General features: G+C 53.2%; 8 protein-coding genes across 8 annotated transcripts; 2 read left to right on the top strand and 6 right to left on the bottom strand.

Moving 5' to 3' along the window:
• Positions 1 to 1,522: 1,522 nt before the first annotated feature.
• PV07_09013 (uncharacterized protein) lies at positions 1,523 to 4,668 on the bottom strand. The gene is made up of 7 exons (XM_016396237.1): positions 4,499 to 4,668; positions 4,363 to 4,452; positions 3,432 to 4,298; positions 3,296 to 3,370; positions 2,669 to 3,235; positions 2,455 to 2,608; positions 1,523 to 2,317 (listed from the first exon to the last, which is right to left on the bottom strand). Exons 1-7 carry the CDS (start codon positions 4,549 to 4,551, stop codon positions 2,192 to 2,194), a joined length of 1,932 nt encoding a protein of 643 aa, XP_016246093.1. The 5' UTR covers positions 4,552 to 4,668; the 3' UTR covers positions 1,523 to 2,191.
• Positions 4,669 to 4,858: 190 nt separating this feature from the next.
• On the bottom strand, positions 4,859 to 10,318 carry PV07_09014 (uncharacterized protein). The gene has a single exon (XM_016396238.1). The coding sequence runs from the start codon at positions 10,150 to 10,152 to the stop codon at positions 5,053 to 5,055; it is 5,100 nt and encodes a 1,699-aa protein (XP_016246094.1). The 5' UTR covers positions 10,153 to 10,318; the 3' UTR covers positions 4,859 to 5,052.
• A 753-nt stretch (positions 10,319 to 11,071) lies between these two features.
• PV07_09015 (uncharacterized protein) lies at positions 11,072 to 14,912 on the top strand. The gene has a single exon (XM_016396239.1). It carries the CDS (start codon positions 11,147 to 11,149, stop codon positions 12,743 to 12,745), a length of 1,599 nt encoding a protein of 532 aa, XP_016246095.1. The 5' UTR covers positions 11,072 to 11,146; the 3' UTR covers positions 12,746 to 14,912.
• Positions 13,196 to 14,662, bottom strand: PV07_09016 (uncharacterized protein; the record flags this gene model as incomplete). The annotated part of the gene is made up of 1 exon (XM_016396240.1): positions 13,196 to 14,662. The coding sequence occupies one exon, from the start codon at positions 14,660 to 14,662 to the stop codon at positions 13,196 to 13,198; it is 1,467 nt and encodes a 488-aa protein (XP_016246096.1).
• Positions 14,913 to 15,248: 336 nt separating the features above from the next.
• Positions 15,249 to 17,828, bottom strand: PV07_09017 (uncharacterized protein; the record flags this gene model as incomplete). Its single annotated transcript, XM_016396241.1, has 3 exons — positions 15,249 to 15,371; positions 15,434 to 17,572; positions 17,625 to 17,828. The coding sequence occupies 3 exons, from the start codon at positions 17,826 to 17,828 to the stop codon at positions 15,249 to 15,251; spliced, it is 2,466 nt and encodes an 821-aa protein (XP_016246097.1).
• A 1,430-nt stretch (positions 17,829 to 19,258) lies between these two features.
• Positions 19,259 to 21,236, top strand: PV07_09018 (uncharacterized protein). The gene has a single exon (XM_016396242.1). The coding sequence runs from the start codon at positions 19,522 to 19,524 to the stop codon at positions 21,037 to 21,039; it is 1,518 nt and encodes a 505-aa protein (XP_016246098.1). The 5' UTR covers positions 19,259 to 19,521; the 3' UTR covers positions 21,040 to 21,236.
• Positions 21,237 to 21,288: 52 nt separating this feature from the next.
• On the bottom strand, positions 21,289 to 22,798 carry PV07_09019 (uncharacterized protein). Its single transcript, XM_016396243.1, has 3 exons — positions 22,394 to 22,798; positions 22,180 to 22,302; positions 21,289 to 22,088 (listed from the first exon to the last, which is right to left on the bottom strand). Exons 1-3 carry the CDS (start codon positions 22,650 to 22,652, stop codon positions 22,024 to 22,026), a joined length of 447 nt encoding a protein of 148 aa, XP_016246099.1. The 5' UTR covers positions 22,653 to 22,798; the 3' UTR covers positions 21,289 to 22,023.
• An 84-nt stretch (positions 22,799 to 22,882) lies between these two features.
• Positions 22,883 to 24,280, bottom strand: PV07_09020 (uncharacterized protein). Its single transcript, XM_016396244.1, has 3 exons — positions 24,010 to 24,280; positions 23,781 to 23,952; positions 22,883 to 23,720 (listed from the first exon to the last, which is right to left on the bottom strand). Exons 1-3 carry the CDS (start codon positions 24,018 to 24,020, stop codon positions 23,139 to 23,141), a joined length of 765 nt encoding a protein of 254 aa, XP_016246100.1. The 5' UTR covers positions 24,021 to 24,280; the 3' UTR covers positions 22,883 to 23,138.
• Between the last annotated feature and the right edge of the window lie 37 nt (positions 24,281 to 24,317).

Raw genomic sequence — 24,317 nt, forward strand, 5'->3', positions numbered from 1 at the left:
GTTGCTTGTAGAGCCGTGGATCAAGGAGTAGAGAACTGCTTTGTTATACACCGAGATGGAGAGGGAGAGGTGGCGATAGAGAGCTGCTTTTTGGTCCTGCGGTATGATTGCAGTTGGCTAGAAAGAGGCCGAGAAAGCAAAAACAATAGCCACTCACTCAATCATTGCTGCCTATCAGCCTGTGTCTTTGGGTCTCTCCATTGTATTTGCCGAAGTAGACACAGAGTGCCATCGGTAGAGGTGCCGCCGCTGTGTCTGCATGCAATGTTCTCAATCTGCTGGGGCTGGACTCGATGACGGTGAGTTGTCTCATTCCAGCATCGTGGTGTTGCCGCTAGAACTGTACCTCGTACCATCTATGGTTAGCGGCGGAGGGCGGACCGCCGCCCAAGAACCATGGACCCACAGCCCCTCTGAACGAGTTGGTGGATCGTGGAGCCAGATGCCGCAGTTTTCTCCGCGACGATGCGTAATGAGGAGACAGGAGACGTCCACCGGTATCGGGAAAACAAGAGAGTCGGGGGAATAAACAAAGAGGGCACCGGGTTGAATCAGAAGAAAACCAGGCTTCAGGTCATTTGTTCCTGCGCTCAGACTGGCAGACCGCACAGAGTACCAACTGGGCAGCGAATACTAGTTTTCTCCTTTCTTAGGATCGAGGCATTGCAACTTGTCTGTCCTAAACCTCGTCCACAAGTACAACTCTGACCATCACATACATCATGGCGCCACGCTCCCTTCTCGACAGACTTGAAGAGCTCTGCAATGTCGACGTCGATGACGTGGATACCGAACTTATCAGGAGCTTGCCATTCACTCCTCACAACCGTACGTCAACTTGAGGGGTTGGTGAAAGAGCGTCTCAGATCGCTAATTGAGTCGATCAGAGACTTCGAACCAAGGTGTTATTACGAAAGAGCTGCTGAAGCCCGAGAACCAGAAGCTTCTAGAGGAGCTTGTTGACAAGTATGGCAAGGAGGGCTGGGAGAAAGTGTATAACATGGCGGTACGTGATATTCTAGTCATTTCGTGAATGCGCGCATGTTTTCAGTTCTGACGAGCGCTTGGAGATCTTAGGGTGTGACCTTTTGTGCCAGAAATGTCCCATATTTGTCTGGTCGTGTCCTTGTCCAGACCTCCCTCCGTCATGTGAATGACCGTGCCGCCATAATCAAACAATGCCACGAATATGCCGACGAGTTTGAGAAAGCCGGTGTGTCAAGAGATCGTTTCGCAATCAAAGTGCCATTTTCTGGAGCTGCGGCTTCGGCGGCTCTCGAGCTCAATGCGCAAGGCATTCGCACGCTGGCGACGGCTGTCTTCTCTCTTGAGCAAGCCATCGCAGCCAGCCAGTCAAACTGCCTGTTCATCAGTCCATACTACAATGGTCAGTCTTCAAACTATCCGCTAGCGACATACCAAACTTACCTTCATACTAGAAATTGCAGCACATTTTGATCCAACGCTACGTCCACAGGTCAAAGACCCAGCTCTCGAGGTACATTCTGCCCATTTGTTGTCACATCGGTGCAACAAGCTGACAGTCCCTCTAGCATCCCATGTCAGCCCGCGTAATACACATACTGAAGACATTTGCCCAAGCTTATGGGCAGACTGGAAAGGAGCAACCGATTATGGTCATTGCGAGGTAAGTCGTGCGCCAGAGAGCGCTGCTCGGATTGCTGCAGAGCTGCTGCTGACACTTGCTGCTTGCCACAGCCATTTCAACATCACCGAGGTTCTTGCGATGGCCGAATTGGGTTGTCAACATGTCACCGTTCAGGGCCCCAATCTCAAGAAGCTCATGGAGACACTGGACACCCTTCCTCCGGTGCTCAACAAGAAGCCCAAGCATCCGTATGCTGAATTCGCCGTTGCGGAGCGTCTGAAGACACTGGAGACCCTGGACCCGCTTTCCGGACCCGACTGGAATGGAGTGCAAGCCACGATGGACACAGACTTCGTGGTGGATGGCGGGAAAAAGCTTGACCAGTTCATCGCAGAGAATGCGGTGCTGAATAGAAGGTTCGCAGATGCCTGTAGATTTTTCCTCGGGGCCGAAGAAAAGGCTAAGGTGGCTATTGAAAGGGTTATGGCGGCCAGAGGCTAGTAAGGACAGAGACTGAGGTCGGACGTTGCGTGGAGAGAGTGCTTTAAAAGGGGCGATCTTATAATGATCTCCATCAGCCCGTCAGTGGCTTGCACTCTGCATGCAGCTGTTCATGTTGACTTCAAGTCTCTCGCTCTTGCATTGAATCTTCAATATTGTAAAAAACCTATGCTTCATTTTTAGCAACCGAGTGACAGCCATGAGGGACTATTTACTTTAGTTAGTCGGGAAAAATGGCACTCAGCAGATGTACAAACCTTTCCACGTCGTACATCCCGATGGCCATTGCAGTCTCATCGCGTTCGAAGCCTGCGCAGCCGCTGCTTTCTGTGTATGGAACTTACGATTTCAAGGCCGCATTCAATGCTCGATCCAGGTAGTGCCCATGGTCTCAGAAGCCCAACAGCCGTCTCCAGCAGCTGTGAAACGTCGTCAACGGAGTCGGCCAGTGCAGGAGTCTGGGCAGCGAGCGCGATGATAAGCGCATAGCCTACACAGCTGCGTTGAATAGATCACTTAGCCATAGATTTCGCATAGATGAGCATGCAAGCAACCTACCACTGTGCTGTACTAAAAGTGTATGGGGACCTCTGCGACAGAACATGACCAGCAGTCAGAAGAAAGATCCGGCTAGCAGACAGGCAAATCTGGCAACGCTCAAGAGCTATTGCCGGTATGCTTCCCTCTCGTTCTGCAGCACGTGAGGTCACGTAGACTACAAATGGTCGATAGATGTTGTGTTTGGCAGACCAATATCTCAGACGCAGAACACAAGTTGGGTCACTGCCCCTTGGCCTGCCGAAAAGATCCGGTTTAATGGCCTCGGGTAGTGATTCGTACCATGTTTCGAGCTGACGGTCGAGTTCCTCGCACACTCTTAACAACGACGCATCGGGGTCAGACGAGAGGATTCCACACGAGCTCTGAGACCGACCGGCGTATAGGGAGAGGCTGTCAGTGAAGTACACGGTATGATGGATCCGATTAAGCAAGGACCTTGCTGATATGTCGGCCAATGAGTACAAGCTTTCTGACGCGGTGACTTTACTGTATGTCGGAAAAGGCAACCTGTCAACCAGGGGCTCGATGCCACTTCTAGGTAGATGGAACTCGGCCAGGATATTGCTAGTTGAGATTTTTCATCAGTGCCTGGTTCTTAACAATAACTTCAATCAACAAACATACCATTCGATCAGGAAGCACGCCCAACTGACCCTAATGACACCTTCATTGGTGCTCTGGGATAAATGTCCTCTGCGCCTGAGGGAACTCAGTCAGACTTGTGTCATGCATCGGATAAAACGGCATCGGCCAAACTTACATTTGCTGGACACTTGTTGACGCCATATGTGTAAGCCTCCAGGCCATCAATGGTTCCACCACGTAGCAAAAGTAAAGAGCGCAGAGAACGAGTGCCTGAGATAGAACAAGGTCTCCGCTGAACGTCACAGCCCAGGACGGGAAAAGTATGCGAAGTGCTTTTCTAATCAGCTCGTCGCCGGTGTGTCCGACGGGGGTGGGTTCAATAGGATCCAACGCAGTAGCCCCCAGTGCGAGCAGACACAAAAGGAGAGCAGAGTATGAGTCCTCCTGGAGCCCTTGGTTCATTATCCTCTCATATTGTGAGGACATATCCTCCTGGTCAAGGAGAGGTCTATACGGATGCACCAGTGTCCAGTATCGTTCAAACCAGGTGTCCGCAAATGACCTGTCAATCTGCAGAAAGTCCTCCTCCATGTCGCCTCGTCTCGAACTGATGTGTTGCAACCACAGCGACTGCGGTCGATTATCTTCGACCAAGAAGAGAAACTCCTCTGGGAAGTCACCCACCAGTGTACGCATTTGCGGTAACATAAGAAGGCTGCTTGTGCTGGTTTGGTGACCAAGAGGGATTGTCAGTGGAGGAACTTGATGGTCTGCTTGTGCCGATGGATCGTCCTGTGGGCCATTCCCTGCGTTTGTAGGGTCACCGAGTCCAGAATCTTCTTGCTGGACTTCTTGCTGGGGCTGAGATGTACTCATGCCGGGTATGTCCTCATAAGCAAATGTGGGCGTGGAGGAGGACGTCACGGACGGCCGTGGCGGACTTGGACGGAGGGAGTTGATGATCATAGCGTGTTGTCGTAGCACGTCCTCAATTGTATCTAAGCGGGTTATTCGAGCATCAGATAGATCACGCCTGTCAGTTCTGCGCCAGCTTAGCATCGTGTAGAAATGACACAAACGGATAGTCAGTGATTCATAGAACTTGCCTCGGGGATGGGCCGTCTTGGTACACGCAATCTAGGCCTCTGTCTCGGCACATTTTGCAGGTTGGAACACTGCCATCACATCGTCGTTTTCTGCCGGGCTGTTAATGTCTGGCAACCTCGAAGGATCTCAGTGTACCTGTAGCGGCAGTAGTTGCATGCCAGATTTGTCCGCCTTGGAGCAGAACTCATGTTGCCAATTGCAGAAGAGCACTGGACAGATGGCAAGCGTATCTACAAGCTGGGGTGTTCCCGAGGTGGTGTCGCCTTCTCATTCTTGCCTGGTATGGCGCGCAAGTCGTCGTGAAGGTGGACGGCGAGTCTGACGATGGGGAGACAAGAAATGGCTTCCAAGTTGCGGCATGTCAACCACCGGCGCCGGAGCGGGAAATGTGCCAAGACGCTAGTCCCTATTCAGTTCCTATGCTCCTTGGGACGTGTGCACTACTCGACAAGGACCAGCAATACTTCAATGCTTCAAGAAAACGGAATAACCGCGTGATCATTCAGCTCGTGCTGACCCGATTGTCCCATAATGTACATGTTCACATATTCTGTCCTGTGTTGCCGCCTCATAAGCCAGTGGGTATCTCATGCACCAGTCCCTGTCCCCTACCGCGTATCCAACCAACCCCTGAAACCATGCTATGCTATCCAAGAACCAATGCTCGCTCCCCTCGTAAATGCAATACCTCACCACTCTATTCCCCCATCATTCACCTTCTCTAAAGTTTCCAAGATAGGCAGAATCTGGGCTTCATCATTCGCAAGGGCAGTCCTCTGTCTAGTCCGTGAGTAGAAGACAGGACAGTCCTTGCTATCACACCGTATTTCCTCATTCCATCCGAATCCCGAGCAGGACCGGCAGACCTTGGCCAGTTGTGCCGCTTTTCTCTCTGCTTTCATGAGTCTCGACCGTAGTGCAAGCATAGTCTGTGAAGATTGCCGAGCACACTTGTCACACAGAGGGGCTGGAGTGTCCAGTCGCTCACGACAGACAAGACACGTCGACGATTTCATGTATGACTCCAGAGTCTTTTGAGCCCTGGCACCGATTTTCCCGTCTGCACCAAGCCCAGCGTCCACCCTCCTGATTCGTTGGTATTTCGGCATTTCGTCGTACCATTGACGGACATTGGCCCCTACAAGGTTGAAGATCCGCTCAAGAGGTGGGATGATATTCTTTGAAATGTAATATTCCGCATCAAGCTCCGAGTGCGCGTCGTTGAGCAAGACCTCCGGCGCCACGCAACGATCAATCAACCTTGCACCCGGTCCACCCGTGACGACCACATAAGGTACTCGTTCTCCATATTGAGGCTCCAGTCTCGGATCCTCCACCATTTTTCGAGCGCTGATGAGTGCACCAGGAGGTGGGGGCTGTTTGTCACTGTAGGTCCCGAGCTTGACTTCTCTAGCGAAACAGAAATCTTGAATCGAAATTCTGCCTTGCATGATTTTGGCACATTGAGACTGGAAAAATGCTTTGACCTGACTTAAGTCGGCGGTGCGAAACAGCAACTTCAACGCAGTTTCCTCAATCTTTTGTTCGGCTGGAGTGCCATCTCGTCGGACGGTCTCGATCCCTTTGGCATCGAAGTCTGGCACAGTCTGGTGGCGACTTTCGTACTTAAACCCCACATATCTTTTCTTCGCAAGCAAAACACAGGGATGATAGACCTTCTCGAACTTCAACTTGACCGGTCGAGGATTCATCTTCGTGATTGTGTCGGCAATCTCTTCACCGATGTTGAAGGCTTGCTCCCGTGTTCGACCTTTGAGATAGACGAAGAGACTGTCGGTATCGCCATAGACCACTTCCGCACCCCATCGCTCGACCGAGTGGATCAGAGCAATGGCTTTCTCGAGCGTTTCTCGACCGGTCTGTACGATGCTGTCCGCGATCTCAGAGCAGGGCATCCTACCGGAAAAGGATGCAGAAGTATAGCCGTAAGTGACATTGGCAATAAGCTTCAGGGCAAGTTGTCTGTTATTCAACAGCCTCTGCAACATCTTGTCATCCTTGTCCACCTTCATCCCACTCTTGACCATGACCCGGGTCTCGAGAATCTCACTCAGCATCTTTGCCAGCAGGGACTTTCGGATCTCGGGTTTTGCATACATGATCCCATTTGGCGCGATGTTGATATAATCCTTGAGGAGTTCTAGTAGCCTCGGTTCCCGACGATAATTTGTAAAGCCCATTTTGTTGGCACCTCGCCAGCCAACGACTCGACCGAGAAAAGTTGAGTAGCAATAGTTGTAGGCTATCATGACGCTGGGGTAAAGAGACTGAAAGTCGAGTACCAGTAGTGGGCTACTGTAGAAGTCGCTTTGAGGCTCCATGACCAGTGGTAAGCACTCCAACGCGTTCTGACCTCCCACTTGTCTGCGACTGGGCGATACTAGGATAAAGTTCTCCGGTTTTGCTATGCGAAACATCAAGGACTCTACCTTGAATTGCGACCCGCGCGATATGACCGAGAACCAGTCAACACCCAACAAACGGGCCTGTTCGCTTGTTCTCGGGATCAGCTCGTTGGCTTCAAGAATTTCAATATCGATCTGTGCTCTCGAAGTGAAGTACTCGATGACTTTGGCCTGGTCGCGAGGGTTCTTGCTTCTGTACCACCTCGTCAAATCAGCAAAGCTATAATGCGGTATTCTTTGATGTAACAAGTGATAGACGACATTCTCCATAGTATAGCCAAGCAGGTTCAGTTCGCCGCGCATGGCCCTCCAGATATTGATGGTGTGTCGACCGGTGACACGAACAGTCGAGGTGTGGTTGAAGCCCCAGCGGTCGTCTTCCTTGCCAAATCTACCGTGGGATTGAGACTTCATTCTGGACAGCTCATCACAATAGTTGAGGTCGTACTTGATCCGTGCTCTTTCAATGAGATATCCCCACGAGCTATTGTGCACTTCGTAACCGGTGAGAACATCAGGATCGTACAACCTCACAATGTCGACAAATCTGGTCAGAACGTCAAGTTCGGTGGACTCTTCCTCAACTTTGTATGGGACATTGCGTGCAATCCTTTGGGCAGTCTGCGAATCTCCAGCAACAGCAAGAATTCCGACATGGAGGCCACTCTTGCTTGTATCGGCGTCAATACCGTCATCGTCGGTCTGGGCACACCAAAATATGCAAGCAATGGCATCCTCATCCGGGTTTGGTGCAAGAGAACCTCGAGTATTGATATGGACCTCCATACTCATCATGTTCATATATTGCGTCTCATGCTGCACACTGGTACTGGGCTGCTTCTGAGAATACTTGAAGCCGTACTCGTTCTTCTGCGTTGGGCCATCGATTTGTGAAAGTTCCCTGCCTCGCGCTCTTACTTTGCCAGCTTGTTTTCCGGAGAGTTTTGCGTCGTTTTCTTCTTCCAACCAAGAGAGCACATCAACTTTTCGAGGGGGAGCCGCAGCTATGGCCCATTCAGAAATAGTACAGCGTTTGCGTCTCTGATTATCACGAACTTTTTCGGCCGCCGAATCTAGCAGGGATGGAGGTTTCCGACCAAATGTTGCCAAGGACGTGCCAGTGGCATCAAAATCGGGCAGATACGGCACCGTTGCACTCTCAAGCTTGAACTCGCGACCTGCATATTCTCTAGACTGGTTAGGGACATCCTCCTCGCGGCTATAGTATGCTTCTTGATAGATCACATCCGGGAGACCGCTCTGCCACGTAGTCGACTCAACCTGTTTGAAACTTGGCGGGCGAGGTTGATACAACTGCAAACGGTTCCCTTCTCGCCATTTTGGGAGACCTCGGAGACTGAAATCGAGTAATTTAGACGACTTGATGCTTGTGCCTATGGTGGGAGGCATTTGTTTTTGTTCTGAGGTAGTACACGCAGACTTTGCGGGAGTCTTCAGCGTCGCAGGAGATATTGGAGGCTCAGTCGTCGAGCCCTTCGAATTATTTTGAGAAGCAGTGCTTTTCTGGCTCAATCGGAGTATAGTAGCAGGATCGGTCGGATCTTTGACCGTTGGAAAAGACAATGTCGATTGTTGTGAGAGATTCGCAGAGGTCGGTCCATCTACGAACGTATTCTTTGATCGGGGTTGTTGGCCCATGAGAGAAACATGATCGACGGTAGCTTGGGGCAAGAGGACGTTTCGCATCTCTTCTTCTGTTGGTTCTGCGCCTGGACCGACCGTGTCATCCTCATTCGAGAAATCTGGTTCCTCCTCCGAGTCCCAATCCCCGAAGTCAGGCAAAATGTTCTCGCAATCAACCAAGTGCCTCTGCCTCTTTCTCGGTTTGAAAGTTGGTGTCTCTCCGAATCGTGCCCTTTTGGTGCCATTCGTGACTTCAGCATGAGTGCTTAGATATTCCTGTGTTACTTCAAATGCGTCTTCATCAAAGTGTGCCGGGTCACCGGCAGGGCGAATGCCATATCGTTCATATTCAGAGGAGCTGATAGGTGTCAAGACTTGCCTGTCGGCAGCTTTGGCATTATTGACATTCTGACCTTCTGTTTGTGGTGACCGATCAGACGATCCTTCCTCGGAGTCGACTACATCCATGCTGGAGCCTGAGCCATCTCCGTACGCCCCCAATCGAGATTGATCAATTACAGTCTGACGGTGCTCCTCTTGTGCAGGGTTGTTGCCATTGAGACTGTCATTGGGATTTGTCGGCCGGAGCAATCTGATTCTGTCCGGATACAAGTCGTCGATGCTCTCCAATGCTGTGCGAACAGAGCCCTCGAGGGATGTGGGCTTCACAAAAGTGTCGAAAGATATCTTCTGCTTGTCACTCTTGTCCAGCTCTTCGGCTGCAAGCTCAGCAACCTTCTGACGAAATTCATGTTCATGGATCCACCCCCCACCAGCGGTATTTCTTGGATCTGCCGACATGGATATCATAACCTCTGGAGGGAACGGACTGCTATTCGGGTCTTTGAGGCCCATTCGCATCTTTCGCCGTCGAGTCTCATCTTTCCAGAGCCCAGCCATGCTCTGCACTAGCTTGTCATCTGCCGGGATAGGGTGAGTGCGCTCAATGAAGTCGTGATGCAGTGTGCGAGCGTGAACGTCTCTGCGGTTCAGAATATCCTTGACGTGCACGTCCACCTCGAGTGCACAGTGGCTCTGCTTGGATAGTTGGGCATCGTCAAAAATGGCGTCGAAGGGAATGGAAAGGTCGTGCCATTGGTGCATTGGATTGGTCAAGTCGGCATATTTAGGGACCGGCGCACGAAACTTGACTTTCTGGCAGTCGATATAGCCACACCCATAAAGATTGTAGTCGCACATCCATTGCGCGAGGTATTGCATGTGACTTTCGTATGGTTGCAACACTCTCTTCATAACTGCTCCTTCACGCAACAGATCGGCCAGCCTCGTCATGTGCAGCGGATTCAGCAAATATATCTTGAGGTAGAACTTGTATCCAACGTGGAAGCCATAGAACGGAATGCCCTTGACCAAGGAGATGTGGGCAACATATCGATGTTTTCCTTCGTAGATATTCTTGCGGTAGCTCACGGCCAAGGCGTGATCGATCGAGAGCTGCAGCGTGCGAATGGCCACATCGACGTCTTCAGGGACCAGACTACCGCTGTACTCGATATAGGTATATTGAAGCGCCCCATGGATGTGCATCAACACCTTTTGCCCCGTTGGGGTTGCGCCAAAAACGCGAATGACCGAGAGTCGAGGCCTGTCATTGGGATTCTGGATGCCGGCACCGAGAGGTAGTAAAGGATCCAGCCCGTCAACTGGGACCGCTTGGTAGTGGTCCACGCAGTTGAGGCGGATTCGGAAGGTGTCCATGTGTGTAATGAGGTAATCGACGCGTCTTTCTCATGTTGACGGCGCCTTGTCGCGTAATCTGTGGTAGATGGGAAAGTTCTTAAGCATTATGAAGGGCGGTGGGCGTATCCAAAAATGACCCTCATTCACAGGTATGGTATTGGGGGAAATGAACCCTGCCGCAAACAAGTATCTACATGTGTACCTAGTCAAGTATGTTTACAAAGGTGCGGGGGTTGGCAGTATTGACATGCGCCCGGAGTGGCGCTTGCACGTGACATTTCTTCTAACGGGTAGCCGTTACTCGCATATTTCACCAAGAGAACCTGCGATACAAATGTCAAGTGACGATCTCGTTCTCTCATTTCCTCTGTCGAATCGTCCAAGGGGAGGCTTCACCTCCGGAACCACTAGGTCGGAGGCCATGTCTCTCACGCAAAGAAATGACCATAACTGAGAATCTCTACTCAGTTCCAGGCTGAGAACACGCTTTGGTTGCCCTTTTGTAGTAGAGTTAGCATGATACAAATATCTCACACAAGCCTTGTAGCAGGTTGGTCTCTCCTTTTATTAACTCGGTCGGTCGACTTTTTAAATGGGAAGCTCGCCTTGCTAGGCGTGAAATCTTCGTGGATGCAATGCCCATTGATCCAGCGACGCTGCTTTTGAAACCTTTCACCTTCTCATAAGGCAACTTGAAAGAGCCATTGTGGCTCCAGGCCGCAATATACACAGTACCCCTTAGGTGAAAGGCAAATCAGGGACACTGTGATGGGGCAAGGGTGGGCGTTGCACCGGCCAGTGTCGAGGCGCATGGACGCTTAGTCTCGCCAGCCTCGCCTCTAACTAGGACCCATCTCGGCCGAGGCTGTGATGCAGCCTTGTCACGGCGACTTTTTGCCTCATGTCCCGCTTCCACTTTGTCACTGCACTGACTTCAAGCACATCCCAAATAAACTCGATTCCCACTCCACGTCGACTACGCCTCCTGCGTCCACGGTTTTACCCACCTCCGATGGCGCAGCAGAACAAAAAACCTCCTGGCCCAGACCAGACCCGCAACGAATATATCCCCTCCTTCATCTCAAAGCGTCCGTTCTGGGCCGAGACCACACATTCCGACGCCGACTACCTCGAGCATCAGCGGTTACAATCTGCTCCGAAAGACACTCTCGACAAGGCAAAATGGTATGACCGGGGCAAGAAACAGGGCCCCGCGGCCACGAAATTCCGCAAAGGCGCATGCGAGAACTGCGGCGCCATGACGCACAAGACAAAGGAATGTCTCAGCCGGCCGAGGAAACAGGGGGCGAGATGGACTGGCAAAGACATTCAAGCAGACGAGCTTGTCGAGGACGTCCAACTAGGATGGGACGCCAAAAGAGACCGCTGGAACGGGTACGATAGTCGAGAGTACAGTGCCGTGGTCAAGGAATACGAGGAGCTGGAAGCCATCAAGCGCGCAGCTGCAGGACTGAAGGAAGACGCCAACGGCTCCGCTACCCCAGATCTCTCTGACACCCAGTACGGCGAAGAGACAGACATGGGCCGGTCTCAGCCGACCTCAACGCGCCAGCTCCGCCTGCGGGAGGACACAGCAAACTACCTGAAAAACCTCGATCTCGATTCCGCCCGCTACGATCCGAAGACGCGCTCCATGGACAAGTCCGCCGCCGAGGCGGCAGATGGTGCCGACGCAGAAGAAGGTTTCATCCGACCAGCGGCTTCGAACGACGACGCCTCGGAATTCGAGCGGGCGCAACGCTACGCATGGGAGACGCAGGAGAACAACGCGAACTCGGCCCAGACGAAGAAACTACATTTACAAGCCAACCCGACCGAGGGCGAGATCCTGCGCAAGAAACAAACCCAAGAGGCAGCAGAGAAGAAGGCGGCCGCTCGGAAAGCTCTGCTAGACAAATATGGCGGGGACGAATACCTCTTGACAGAAAACGGCGACAACCAGCAGCAGCAACACCCATCCAAAAGAGCCAAACATCACAACATCGTCGCCAACGAGCGGTACCTCGAGTACGACGAGTCGGGACACATCAAGGGCGCCGAACGCACGGTCGCGCGCTCCAAGTACCCCGAAGACATCTTCCAGAACAACCACACGTCCGTGTGGGGATCATGGTGGAAGGACTTCAAGTGGGGCTACGCGTGCTGCCACTCCACGGTGAAGAACAGCTACTGCACGGGCGAAGAGGGACGGCGGGCGTGGGAAGCGAGCGAAGGAATGAGGACGGGCGAGTCGCTGTTACAGATCGAGGCCGGCGGCGGCGATACAACAAGTGTGCGCGAGGGAGGCAGAACAGAGGCCGCCGTCCAGGACGAAGAAAGCCAGAGACTCCGCCTCGAACAAGACGGGGACGACATCCAGGAGCGCAAGAAGGAGCTCGACGAAGCCGACACGACCGCCACGGAGAGCACAAAGCGGACAGTGCCGCCGCCGCCACCGCAGCAGCAGCACGGCACCAAAAAGCGCACCCTGCAAGAACTGCAGTCCGGCATCTCTGAGGAGGAGCTGGAGTCGTACAAGCGCAATCGCATGGCCGCCGACGACCCCATGGCGAAACTGCTGGGGAGGGACGAGTTGATGGAGATGAAATAAATATAAGACCCACGAGGGGAAGACGACGGGAAAGGTACATGAGGGAGGGATGTGGTCGACATTCCCTACTTTACCACAAGGGGGAGATCTCTGGTGTATACACCCCCCTGTGCTTGCAAGTTGGCGGTCACAGTCAATTACAGCCACAGCCACGGTATCGAACCAAGGTCCCGAGTCGTCCCGTGTCCATCTATGTACCGAGTATGTTTTCGTCGGATCCTTTTTTTCTCTCTAGCATTCAAGCGATTTACACCAGACAATGCGGAGGCACATAGGAGGTGGGCTCCCAGAGAAAAAAAAAATCGCATCAAAGGCATACAAGCCAGCAAACAACGGAGAAACTGTTCGGTATACGAATGCTCCTCCTATTCGATCCTATGCACGTTGATAGATATCCATGCCGTCTCCGCCGCAGTGCCCTCACCGCCTGGCAGCCACCAATACCTCCCATCAGTCCAGACCAAGGGCGCGCCAAAAGCGAGTCCAGCAGTCTTTGACCACGTACCACATACGCCTCCACGCGTTCCTGAACTTCCGCCTCTTGCCGCTCGTCCAGTCGGTCTCACGGACCGCGATGACACTCGCACTTCGCGGGCCGCCCGTGGCACTGTCGAGGCTGAGCAGAGAAAACATCGGAGGTTCGGTGCGCACGGGATTATGAGCGATCCCAGGTTGATACAGGGAGTTGCCTCTGAGAGTCGGAGATGTGAAGGGGGGACAAAATTCCGTTTCGCTCCTAGGATGTAATTGCGTGGGCGAAGTGGGCGCTTCATCGCTGGCCCAACCATCCCTTTGTACCGTGTGCGATACTCCAGAACCACTCTGAAGCAGGGCGTTTTCAACATTGGTCCTCTCGCATGCCTTGTCGATCTCTCTCATCGCCTGCTGAATTGCGCTCGACTCCCTCAAACGACCCAGAGGATGTGACTCGAGATTACGGGAACCGATACCGTGACCACTCGCGCGTGGTCCAAACCTCCCTCTCACCAGTGTACCATCATCAGCCCGAGCGAGCGGTCCAGGGATATTGGTCTTGTAGACTCCACGGGGCAGAGATGCTCGAGAACCTGAGGAGGTCGCGCGGGGAGGCTCGACGATAGTCGCCATGCCGATTGCAGCCAAAGTTCGTTCGAAGAGCTCGACTGAATTTGAAGGACCACTAGATGGGTTCTGTGCTGACATCCGTGGAGAACCTTCAGAGTTGAGGCTCGTCGGAGCTTGCTCATCGCTACCATCCGAGGTACGCCTCCAAATGCGATTCCAGAATGAGGGTCTGCCTGTCGGCCGCTGCTGTACCAGCCGCAGGAATGTTGCCTGCTCCGTGCCGAATGGTGGCAACCCAGGCGGTGTCGAAACCCTGGCTGGTGGTGACACAGGAGGTTTGATGGGAAACGAAGGACACCAACCAGCTCTATGTATGCTTTCTTCTGAGGAAGTGGAATTTGTAGAATTGCATAGTATGGTGTCCTGCCTCAAGACGCAGTCGAGATCGTTAACTGAAAAAGAGCGACGACGGTATAACTCGACAGAAGCCTGCTTGCTCTTGCGAGCCGAAGTGGACCGGTCAGGAAGAACCGAGTTGAGTGACGTTCTGTGCTCAACGATCGGGTTCAGCTGCGGCGTCGGCCAATTGCTGTGCGATGTGGAATGCCTGCTGAGAGGGATACGCGCAGGGGAAGGTAAATCCAAGGGTGTAGGAAGATCCTGCGCATCAACCGAGTCGACCGCTGCTGTCCAGGGTAGATTTTCACGCGAACGGACAGGTTCAGCATTATATATCGAATCCTCTGGGACAGACTCCTCGGACGAGGGCAGCTCATGTCGCAATGACGGCACTGATTGTATCCTGCGGACAGCCTTTGCAGCCTTTGGTGGAAAGATGCCTCGAGGGCGACTCAGGGAAGATACCCCAACCATGACTTCGTTTCGAAAGCTGGTTCAATACCGCAGCAGGCCTCGTAGACCGTCCATCTGAGAAGGTTACCGTGACCCTAGGGCGGTGTATGTCAATGAATCTGTTGTGGCAGGGTGTGCAAAAAGAATGTATACCATAAGCGACTGATGACCTTGGCAGTCTGGAAAGGTAGAGATATAACACAGATGATGATTTCCGAGTTGTGTCAGTTCTCAAGGAGAATGTTGGAAGGAGAGGTGCTGAAGCAGGCAGTTGCGATGCAAGGGAACTGGCTGGAGAGGATTGAAACAGCAGTTGCTGGCGACGCAGACCATCCATTACCATGTAGAGTTTTTTTCCTGAAGCCCTATTGTCTAGGTATACCGCAAACACTGGTTGTCCAAGTCCAAAATATTGCCGAAGAGATGCATCACATACCCCTTCCCAATGCTCGTGTCTTCTATTGATACAGATTCCCAAGTTCCAATATGCGTAGTACAAGTGCAAATGCCGTGACCAGGACGACACCGGGTCCAGGTTTTCAAAAGTGTTGACCATCAACAGGTGCCTGCGTTGGTCGTCGATAGCTCATAACGGTCGTGAAAAACATTAGCGAGGGTCCGCCGCTTCGATCGGTGTTGAGGGAGGTTCCTTCTGAGAGTGCCGTTGTTGAAGATCTTTCTTCAGGCTCTTGATGATGCCTTCTAAGCGGCGTCTTTCTTCTTGCTCAGCCTAAAACCACTGTTAGCCTCTGTCCACATGCGCTGCCGCCGCGGCAACCAGGCTTATCTTACCTTGAGGACTTTGAGATTCTCTGCCCGGGTCTCGCGCATCATCTTCTTGAATTCATTCTTCAAGACCATTGTGGACGTTGTGTCTGTGGGCGACGAAACTTTCGTCCCTAGTCCCTTCACCTTCTCTTCGTTGAGCTGGGACTCGAGGGCTTCGCATTGCTGCTGCAACGCGTCGACTTTCTCCTCAAGCCGCTCCCGCTCTTTTTCGTCTTCAATGCTCTGCCTCGTCATGACTTCGTATTCTTCGATGGTCTCTTTCAACTCCCTCTGCAGAGCGGCGACCTTGTTCTGCAGTTCGACGCTTGACGTGTCTTTGGCCTCGTGTTCCCTTCTCAGGTTACTCACATGACTTTCCAGCTCATTGTTCCGCATGTTCAACTCGTCAATTTCCTTCTGAATGGCAGGATTCATGGACACATCGGCCGCTCGCTGAGCACGTGTCCCATAAGCACCATCTAACTCAGCCTTGACCACGGTCAACTCGGTCTGCGCTCGCACCACTTCAGATTCGAGCTCTTGCATCTCTGCACGGAGTTTCGAGAGTGCCGACTCTGCTTCGGCTTTCGCACTACCCAGCGCGTCCATCTGCTGGCGGAGATCGTTGACCACTTCCTCCTGTGCCGCCTGAGCCTGAGCCTGACTTGCCGCTAGGCTTGCTGCTTCCGCGGACTTCGATTCCAGGTCCCTCCGAGTCTGCTGTATTTCGGACTGCAGTCGGCTATGCTCCTCTTGCTTGGCCTGTAGTTCGGCCAGAAACTTTTCTTCCACCTCTTTGCGGGCAGCTCGTTCGAGTTCGAGAGCTTTGCTCTCGTCTGCGCCTCGTTCATGTTCCAATAGAACACTTTGTTGCTTCGCGAGATCCAGTTCCTCCATGAGCAAATTGATTTGATCGCGGGAATGTTGTGCTTCTTGCTCACTTTCTGTTTGAGAGCGCTTTGACTCCTCTAAATCGGCAACCAATTCATGGATCTTGGCATCCCGCTGAGCATCGGACTTGCTGTTGAGTTCGCGTTGCTGTTGGATTTGGCGGGTCAGGATATCCTTCTGTTCGATGAGCGTCTCAACGCGTTTGCTCAATCGCTCAATGACAGAAGAAGAGAAGGCCAATTGTGACTGCAGATCCTTCCCACGGGGTTCATCTTGAGGTAACACGGGGCTATGCCCGACAGAGTTTGTTCTTGCCAACATATCATGTAGTCGAAGGTTGACATCTTCAAGCTGTTCTTCGGTGTCAAAGATCGATTGCTGAACAGCTTCGTTGGATCGAGCTTGCGCAGCTTCCATTGCGTCCAATCCTTGTGACATGTAGCCAAGGTATGCTTGGATTTGTGCATCAACACCTCCAGCCATGTGCTCGTCAGAAGGCTGGGGTGGTGGGTCAAAATGTTCTTGCAGACTTGCTTGGGTGATCATCAGATGTAGACGTTGGTTCAATTCATGCAGGCGGGTCGCAAAACCGTCGACAGGTCGGGATCCAGCTTTGCCCTTGTTTATGCCGTGGGGAATCTGTCCAAAGTCGGTGACATAGTCCGGGACCTGGTAGAGACTGCGCTCATCAAAATCGTCTCTGGCGTCCAATGCAGAACCTCGCCCGTTAAGCTGACTGGACATGCTTTCTGGGCTGCGAGGCAGTTCATTCCTGCGGATATTCTTCTTCAGGCCTCTGTGTGTCATTTGCAGAATACCGGCCGTGTGCTGCAGAATGCGGCGATCTATGTCTTGAAGCCTTTTCTCCAGGTGGAACAGCTCGCGCGAGAATTCCTCCACCTTTTTCATACTTGCAGCGTATTCGTCGTCTGCCCGATGCACGACCTCGTTACCACCACCATGTCTACTCCCCAGTAAACTGCGCCGCGATTTCTTTGGTGAGGATGCCGCGTCTGGGGATTCGCGGGTTGAGTATAGACGATTCAGGGACTGAGCAGCATCTCGCAGTTTGCTCTCCAGCGCCAGCTTCCGCCTCGTCGTTTCAATTTTCCCTCTGAGGAAGCTCCTCTCTTTCTTCAGCTGCTCCACCTCCTCAAATGACAGCACCTCGAATTCTCTGCTGTCGCTGATCGCCGTCTCGGTCAACAGATGCATCGCCACGGGGTCATTAATGTTCAGAAGTGTTGAGTTTCGCGGGGCGTTCTGGGATGGCTGGCTCCGGTCTCAGCACCTCGAGTCAGCTCAGCAGATCGACTGTACATACCTGCGTAAAACGGGCTGGGGGTTTCTCCTGTTCCTCGAACGGGCCTCGCAGTGCTCCGGACATAAAACTGTGGCCCTGGGCAAGTGCCGGCGAGTCGTCGACGGGGCCTGCACCACTGTAGACCGAGCTGGGAACATAGCGGCTACGGCCATCGTTGACGCTGTCGACTGAGGATTCCCTCAGGCCGTACTTGATAGCCTGCATTGTCCCGGTTTTCTATTGGGCCTAGTCCCAGTCTCCCTCCTCTTCGTAGATATCCAAATACCTTCCAAACGGACCAATGCTAGGGGAGAGAAGTGGTAGATATCGCTGAGAAACGCTGCTTATAGCTGAGCATGTTGTTTAACTATACGCGGTGCCGAAGGATCGTCGGTGCGTGTGGCCGGAAGAGGAGCTGGGAGGAGAACGAGGGCAAGAACAGCAAACGTCCTGAGGCAGGCGGCTTGACCAACGTGGAGAAAGGCTCTGCACAGCCGGGACAGAACACGCGCTCAGAACTTTCGTCGTCTTCTCAGGGAGAGCCAGAAGTCAGGGGAGCAGGGGTATAACCTCCGCTGGAGGCTTGAGCTGAAATGGATCAAAAGAGGCGCATAAGTCCAGGAAATCGCCTAGGGCCTCGAGGCTCTATTAGGTCTGGTGAGGCGGGTAGCGACCCAGTTACTAGGCAGGGAGTCCCGGTAGATGGGCGCTCAGCGAGGGCAAGGCAACACGTAAGAAGGTCGCCTGCATTCCTGTAAGGCCAATGAGGCTGGGGCTGGGCAGCCTCGGCTGGTATTGGAGGGACCACCGGGGCCACGGGGGGCCAACCCTGGCCTATTAGGACCGCTTGTGTGTTGATCTTGGCGGGTGCTTTGGAATGTTTGCTTGGGGCTCTAGGGGCTCCATACCCGTATAAATGCGAGCACGTTAGGGACGAGCCCCGGTGAATTAAGGGCGCCAAAAGCAACTAGCGAAGCCAATTATTGCGTACCCACGGCCCTCAGGGCAGCTTCTTCACGGACGGAGCAGGGAGTCTCTGTTCCTCGCTGAACGGCACGTCAAGATTGATATTCTTCCCCTTTTCACAATGAACGGTGTCTCCAGAGAACTCGTGCATCCCTTTTTGCATGCTCCTAGGGAAGGTTAACCACTTGAGATGGACACCCTGGAGTAGATCCGGCAGACGTGTTCGCCAGTAAGCGGTCATTCCTCGAGCAAACACATACTTGCGTGCTTAAGATCCTTCCACCGTACTTCGTATTGCATGCCCTGGTCTGCGAACAGCCTCCAGACTCGATAGAGAGAGGTGGTAATCTGCAGCCTTACGGGATCCTTGCTAGGGCAGCGTTCGAGGCATTATGCGTCCGCACTGCATCAATCTCTCAGACTCGAAATTTGCAGACGACCATAGTGTCACACATCTTCTCGCGCGGATACATGTCTCTGCCCGTGCATTCCGCACGAACGACACCGCAAATGCGTTGCGTCAAGCCAGCCTCGCCGTGTCAGCCTCGTCCAAATCAACCTCCCACGCTCAATGCTTGAATGTGCGGCCCGGCAATAATCCGGCACGGCCCCGACGCTGGTCCTTCTTTGGCAAGGTTGCATCCCCAAATTGCTTTGGACGTCCGATCTGCAACGCAATGGTCGATGCACGGTAAGCAAACGAACGACCTTCCACGGTCTCCCCTATGATAACAGTCCACGCCCGTCAGATGTGTCGTCGCTGTCTGGGAATGTTGATAATTGAAGGCTGCGACTGTGCATGAGGGCTGTTCACCCGCCTTTGACCTTCCACAATTGCTCTGTCGACAGCCTCCAGGGGCTTTCTCCTATCGGCAAAGTCTGGCGCGTGACCCTTCGGATACCGCTTGTCGCAACCACCAGTTCAGCATTGTGGAACATTTGAGAGGTCAATATGGGCAAAGTCGAGCAGTCCACCATCTCCCATCGAGAGGCAGCCAGCGGCGAGGGCAGCTCGTATTTCGACTCTCCAGTCGCTTCGATGGAAGACCGCCGTCGAACCCTCGAGCCATCCCACCGGACGTTATCGCGGATCTCGACAACCTCAACCGTCGAATACAAAGTGTATAAGCGACGCTTCTTCGGCCTGGCCCAGCTAGTCCTGCTGAACATTGTGGTCTCCTGGGACTGGATCGCCTTTGCCCCGGTCTCAAAGACTTCGGCCAAGTACTTCGACACCTCGGAGACAAACATCAACTGGGTCTCGACTGCGTTTCTCTTCGCGTACTGCGTCACCACGCCACCTACCTTCTACGTCCTGCACAGGTATGGCACGAAGACCGCGATCATCATTGCCGCCTCCTTGGTGCTGGTTGGCAACTGGGTCAAATATGGCGCGACCCGGGCAAACAACTTCGGCGGCGTTATGGTCGGACAGCTGATCATTGGCTTTGCGCAACCATTTGTACTGTCTTCTCCCACCAGCTATTCCAACCTCTGGTTCAGCCCCAGCGGCCGCACCACCGCCACGGCGTTGGCATCGTTGTCGAACCCCTTTGGTGCGGCGCTGGGCCAGCTCATCTCACCTTTCTGGGCAGACCAACCAAACGAGATCCCCAACATGATCCTGTATATCTCCATCATCTCCTCGGTCGCGGCAGTGCCGGCATTCTTCATCCCGTCAAGACCACCCTCTCCGCCCTCGGCGGGTTCTGGGGCGGACCACATCGACCGCACATCTTTGCGCGAGGATTTCCACATCCTATCCCGTTCGCCCGAGTTCTACCTGCTCTTCCTCCCCTTCATCTTCTACGTGGGATTCTTCAACGGCTTTTCGTCTCTGCTCAATCAGATCCTCGAGCCGTACGGCTTCAGCGAAGACAACGCGGGCATCGCGGGGGCGATCTTGATCGTGGTCGGACTCGTCTGCGCGGCCATCTCGAGCCCCATCATCGACAAGTACAAGTTTTATCTTGCCTACGTCAAGGTCGCCATCCCGGTGCTGGCGGTCTGCTATGTGATCCTCATCTGGGCGCCACAGTCCCGTTCGTTGGCGTACGTCTTCGTCGTCTGTGCCCTTCTCGGAGCCGCAAGCTTCGGCCTCGTCCCCGTGGCGTTGGAGTTCCTCGTCGAGATCCATTATCCCGTGGGCCCCGAGTTGGGGAGCAGTCTCTGCTGGTGCGGCGGGCAGCTTCTGGGAGGAATCTTCATTGTCATCATGAACGCATTGAAGGATGGCCCGAATGCCGATCCACCAAGGAACATGAAACGGGCTTTGATCTTCCAAGCGGTGTTGGCGGTCTTGGTGATGCCGGCTCCATTGTGTCTTGGGTTGTTCGGCCGTCAGGGCCGTGTGAGACGGAAGAGGTGGGAGGCAGATCGCAGTACGCCAGAAGAGGTCGTGCAGGGCTACGTCGACAGAATTGAGGATGATGAGCAGGCGTTGCAGGGGCAGGACCCCAGATCCGTGTGAGAAGCGCCGATATCTGAGACGAGAGTTCGGGAAGTATACATCAAGAGAAATATACAAGAAAAACAACGGGAAAGATGGACAATTGATGTCCGTTCCTGAAGGGCTGATTTGCAATGAACGACAGCTGGATAGTGAATACTAGGAAAGAGATATATTATGAAGACTGCGTTGGAAGCTACTGGCCTCGAGAGGGAAGCGGGCTCCTTAAGAAACCTTCTCCTATGTAGTGTGTGACGGGGTTTAAGCGAGCACTGCTCCGTGTAATTGGTCCTTCAAGAGCATCTGGCAACCCAGCATCTACATCAGGGTTTGCTGGCTGGCAGGAGATCAAGCAAATCGTTCCGAATTAGGAAAGCGTTCGAGGTTGGCAAAAGAGTCCACCACAAAAGACTGGAGTCGGGGGGCGCAGCTGGCGGACCGGATTGGTTGGGCGCCGGCTTGAGAACTGAGGCGCCGTTCAGCCAGCCATGCTCGCCTCGTCAACTAATACTCGGTGCACGCCAGACATGCGGCTCGGATAGCACAGTACGAGCGAGCTACTTGGGGGAAGAACCGAACCAAGCCCAAGATAGCTGAAGTCGCTACTGGGCGTCAGGACCCTGCATCTGTACTGAAAACGCCTCAGGAAGATGACGGAAGAATGAGAGGCATAGAGAGGAGCAGAAGGGGATTACCCTGCGAAACTGAGACGAGGATGGGGTGTTCGGTCTTTGATGCAGTAATAGGTATATACAAGGCGTGATGACTATGTATGAGCACAGGTTGATGCACTGGGCGACCAGAACTTCGACACTGGAAGGTCCCGAGGGTTGCATGCGTGTGAGCAGGGACATCTGCATCTAACCCTCCTCTTTCAGCAGAATTTTCTATCCACTTGAGGCCTTGTTCTGTGAGTTTGCTTGCGAGCTATCGTCTCTTGCCCTCAACTCCTCTTTGTCGGGTGCATTTTAGGTCGATCTCCGCGGCCGGCAGCGTGAAGGAGGTCTATTTCAGCTGCTTGAAGAGCTTCGGCGCGGCGCACTGTGTTGCGCAGTGTTGAAGGTGGAAGACTGTTCCCGTGGTGGTCAGCTGCTGTGTCCTGTCGCGATGACTTTACAAGTCCGGAAGAGACGGGTAGAGATCTGGCATAACAATACGTACACTCTTCAACACAATTTTCCTTGGGTCCCTTGTGGTCGGGATCCTCCTCCTGTTGCGTAACACGTTCAACGCATTCGTCGAAGTGATGCTTGTATCCTGAGCATTGGGCGGATCGGGCACATTCTGCTTGTTTGTTAATCTTTGCTGCTTTTCTTGCGCAGAACATAGCGAAGTAGCTCTGCTCTTAAAAGTGTAATAGCAAGCGAAGGCATACCTTCTTCCAGCCTTGGTTTAGGATCCACGGGTTCCTCTTCCTCCTCTTCCTCTTCTTCTTCCTCCTCTTCTCCTCCATCTTCGCCTCCGTCTTCGCCTTCTTCTTCACCTTCCTTTGTATCCTCACTACCTTCTTCGTCGTTGCTTCCCTCGCTGCTGTCACTTGACTCTTCGTTGTCGTCAGCGGGAGCTTCGGCTTGAACTTCCTGCACGAAGGAGACGGAGCTCAGAAGGTCTGAGAAGAAATCGGTGATCCCCATCGTGACGTCTCGGAATGAAGCTGAGGGTGAGATAGAATAGATCGGCTGGCTAGTAAGAGGGAGTCCTAGATGGGTGCAAGTCCACTCTAGAGACTGGAGGATGTCGTTGCTGTCTCGTAGAGTTTCGAAGACCTTCAACGTTGTGGAAAGAGTTGCAAGTTCAATGTTCCTGAGCTAGCTTGAGCTTCGGCGGAAAATTACAAGGCTGCTGATTGGCCAGCTAGCTACTGGCCGCCAAGACAGTCTTTTTCTACGGACTCCCCAATTCAAGCAGGACACCCATCACTGAAACCTCCCTTCAAAGCTGAATTTGTATCATGACGTTGGCAGCTAAGGAAAAGAAGCGTCCGAAAATTTGAATGAGGTTGGCCTCGGGTCTCTCGGTAAAGGTACCTTTTCCTTCTAGGGAGAACGCCCATCTCTACCTCGTACATGCACAATAACAGAAAAGTGGCCGCTGGCTCGCGAGATCTCCTTCATTGCCGTTCAGCCGCGAGTGTCCGACAACCTCCGATCTAGCTCAGCCTGGATGCTCTGCTGCTGTGTCTCTTCGTACCCCGGCGGCGCATCGCTCGGTGCCTGGGTTTCCTCTTGAGGTGTTCCAGCTCGCCTCAATGCAGGAGCCGCACGAGGACTGACCAGAATAGGAGGATCTGCATCCTCACTGGTGGTGGTGGATTGGATCGGAGCTATGGGGTCATGCCCAGACTCGTTATATGAAGGCAACTGATCAAGATGGACATTGTCCAGGTTCACATTGCCCAAGAAGCCATCTTGCCGCGAGCCAGTCACGTTGCTCTCCCTCGCTGCGGACACGACTTGCTGGAGTCTTTCTTTGATCTGTTCAAAAGTCGAATGGAAATCAGGAGCTCCGCCTTCTTTGAAGGTCAACTTGAGCTCAACAGCCGCGTGGGTCGCCGGGATGTTGCCCCCAGGAACAGGCTGTAAGATCGCCTGCCATGCATTGGGACCAAACCAGGGAACGGTAAGATGTGTGTCATGCAGATTGAGAAGTGGCGCAGAGAAGGATTTGAATTCCGAGGCGGATTTCTCGGGCAGATACACTATCTTCGCACGGCGTCAGAAACGACTAGCTCAGAAGACGATTCTTCCCATCTGTTTTCTTACTCTTTGATTGGTCAGATAGACGATGCCAGAGCTGCAGTTGATCGCCAACGGATTGTTCCCCGGATATGTTGAAGGCGTAGTGATGGCGAGACTAATTCGTGGTGATGACTTGTGGATGATCCTTTCTGATGGCAACGGGACAAAGCCTCCTTTGCCGTCTAGCATAACCCAACTGCAGATGACATCATGAGCTTATGCTTGATGAATGCCGAAGCGAGAGGGTGCATACTTGATGGACATGGTTGCAAGTGCGTCTTGAGGTACCTCCTGTCAGAAGAGCCCCAGTCTCAGTACAAATGGTGGCGAGATGTGTGTCAATGTGGCTTCTCTGGCAGAGGTTACCCCTCCCTCCTTCTTGCACTAACACAAACGACCGGTGTGGTCGGAGAAGATCAAGTCGCATTCATGGTGAACAGGAGAAGGCTGAGACAGTCATGTGTCAGCTTGTTCGAACAATAGGAGTGATAGCCGGGACAAACAAGGGGTTTGAGAAGAGCAAGTGAACATGTGCGAATAGAGCAAGGCAGCTTCCCACGT

This window comes from Cladophialophora immunda, assembly GCF_000835495.1.
Source record: "Cladophialophora immunda strain CBS 83496 unplaced genomic scaffold supercont1.5, whole genome shotgun sequence".
In the NCBI taxonomy this organism is placed as follows: domain Eukaryota; kingdom Fungi; phylum Ascomycota; class Eurotiomycetes; order Chaetothyriales; family Herpotrichiellaceae; genus Cladophialophora; species Cladophialophora immunda.

Bases quoted from the DNA above. Each gene is read 5' to 3' on its own strand.
- PV07_09013 (XM_016396237.1), bottom strand. From the start codon at position 4,551: ATGAGTTCTGCTCCAAGGCGGACAAATCTGGCATGCAACTACTGCCGC. The intron at 3,236-3,295 runs GTATGTTTGTTG...AATCTCAACTAG, and splicing joins GCGTGCTTCCTGATCGAATG to CAATATCCTGGCCGAGTTCC. The intron at 2,318-2,454 runs GTAAGTTCCATA...TAAAGTAAATAG, and splicing joins TTGAATGCGGCCTTGAAATC to TCCCTCATGGCTGTCACTCG.
- PV07_09014 (XM_016396238.1), bottom strand. From the start codon at position 10,152: ATGGACACCTTCCGAATCCGCCTCAACTGCGTGGACCACTACCAAGCG.
- PV07_09015 (XM_016396239.1), top strand. From the start codon at position 11,147: ATGGCGCAGCAGAACAAAAAACCTCCTGGCCCAGACCAGACCCGCAAC.
- PV07_09018 (XM_016396242.1), top strand. From the start codon at position 19,522: ATGGGCAAAGTCGAGCAGTCCACCATCTCCCATCGAGAGGCAGCCAGC.
- PV07_09019 (XM_016396243.1), bottom strand. From the start codon at position 22,652: ATGGGGATCACCGATTTCTTCTCAGACCTTCTGAGCTCCGTCTCCTTC. The intron at 22,303-22,393 runs GTATGCCTTCGC...ACAAACAAGCAG, and splicing joins TAAACCAAGGCTGGAAGAAG to AATGTGCCCGATCCGCCCAA. The intron at 22,089-22,179 runs GTACGTATTGTT...CCACGGGAACAG, and splicing joins GGAAAATTGTGTTGAAGAGT to TCTTCCACCTTCAACACTGC.
- PV07_09020 (XM_016396244.1), bottom strand. The intron at 23,721-23,780 runs GTAAGAAAACAG...CGCCGTGCGAAG, and splicing joins TCTATCTGACCAATCAAAGA to ATAGTGTATCTGCCCGAGAA.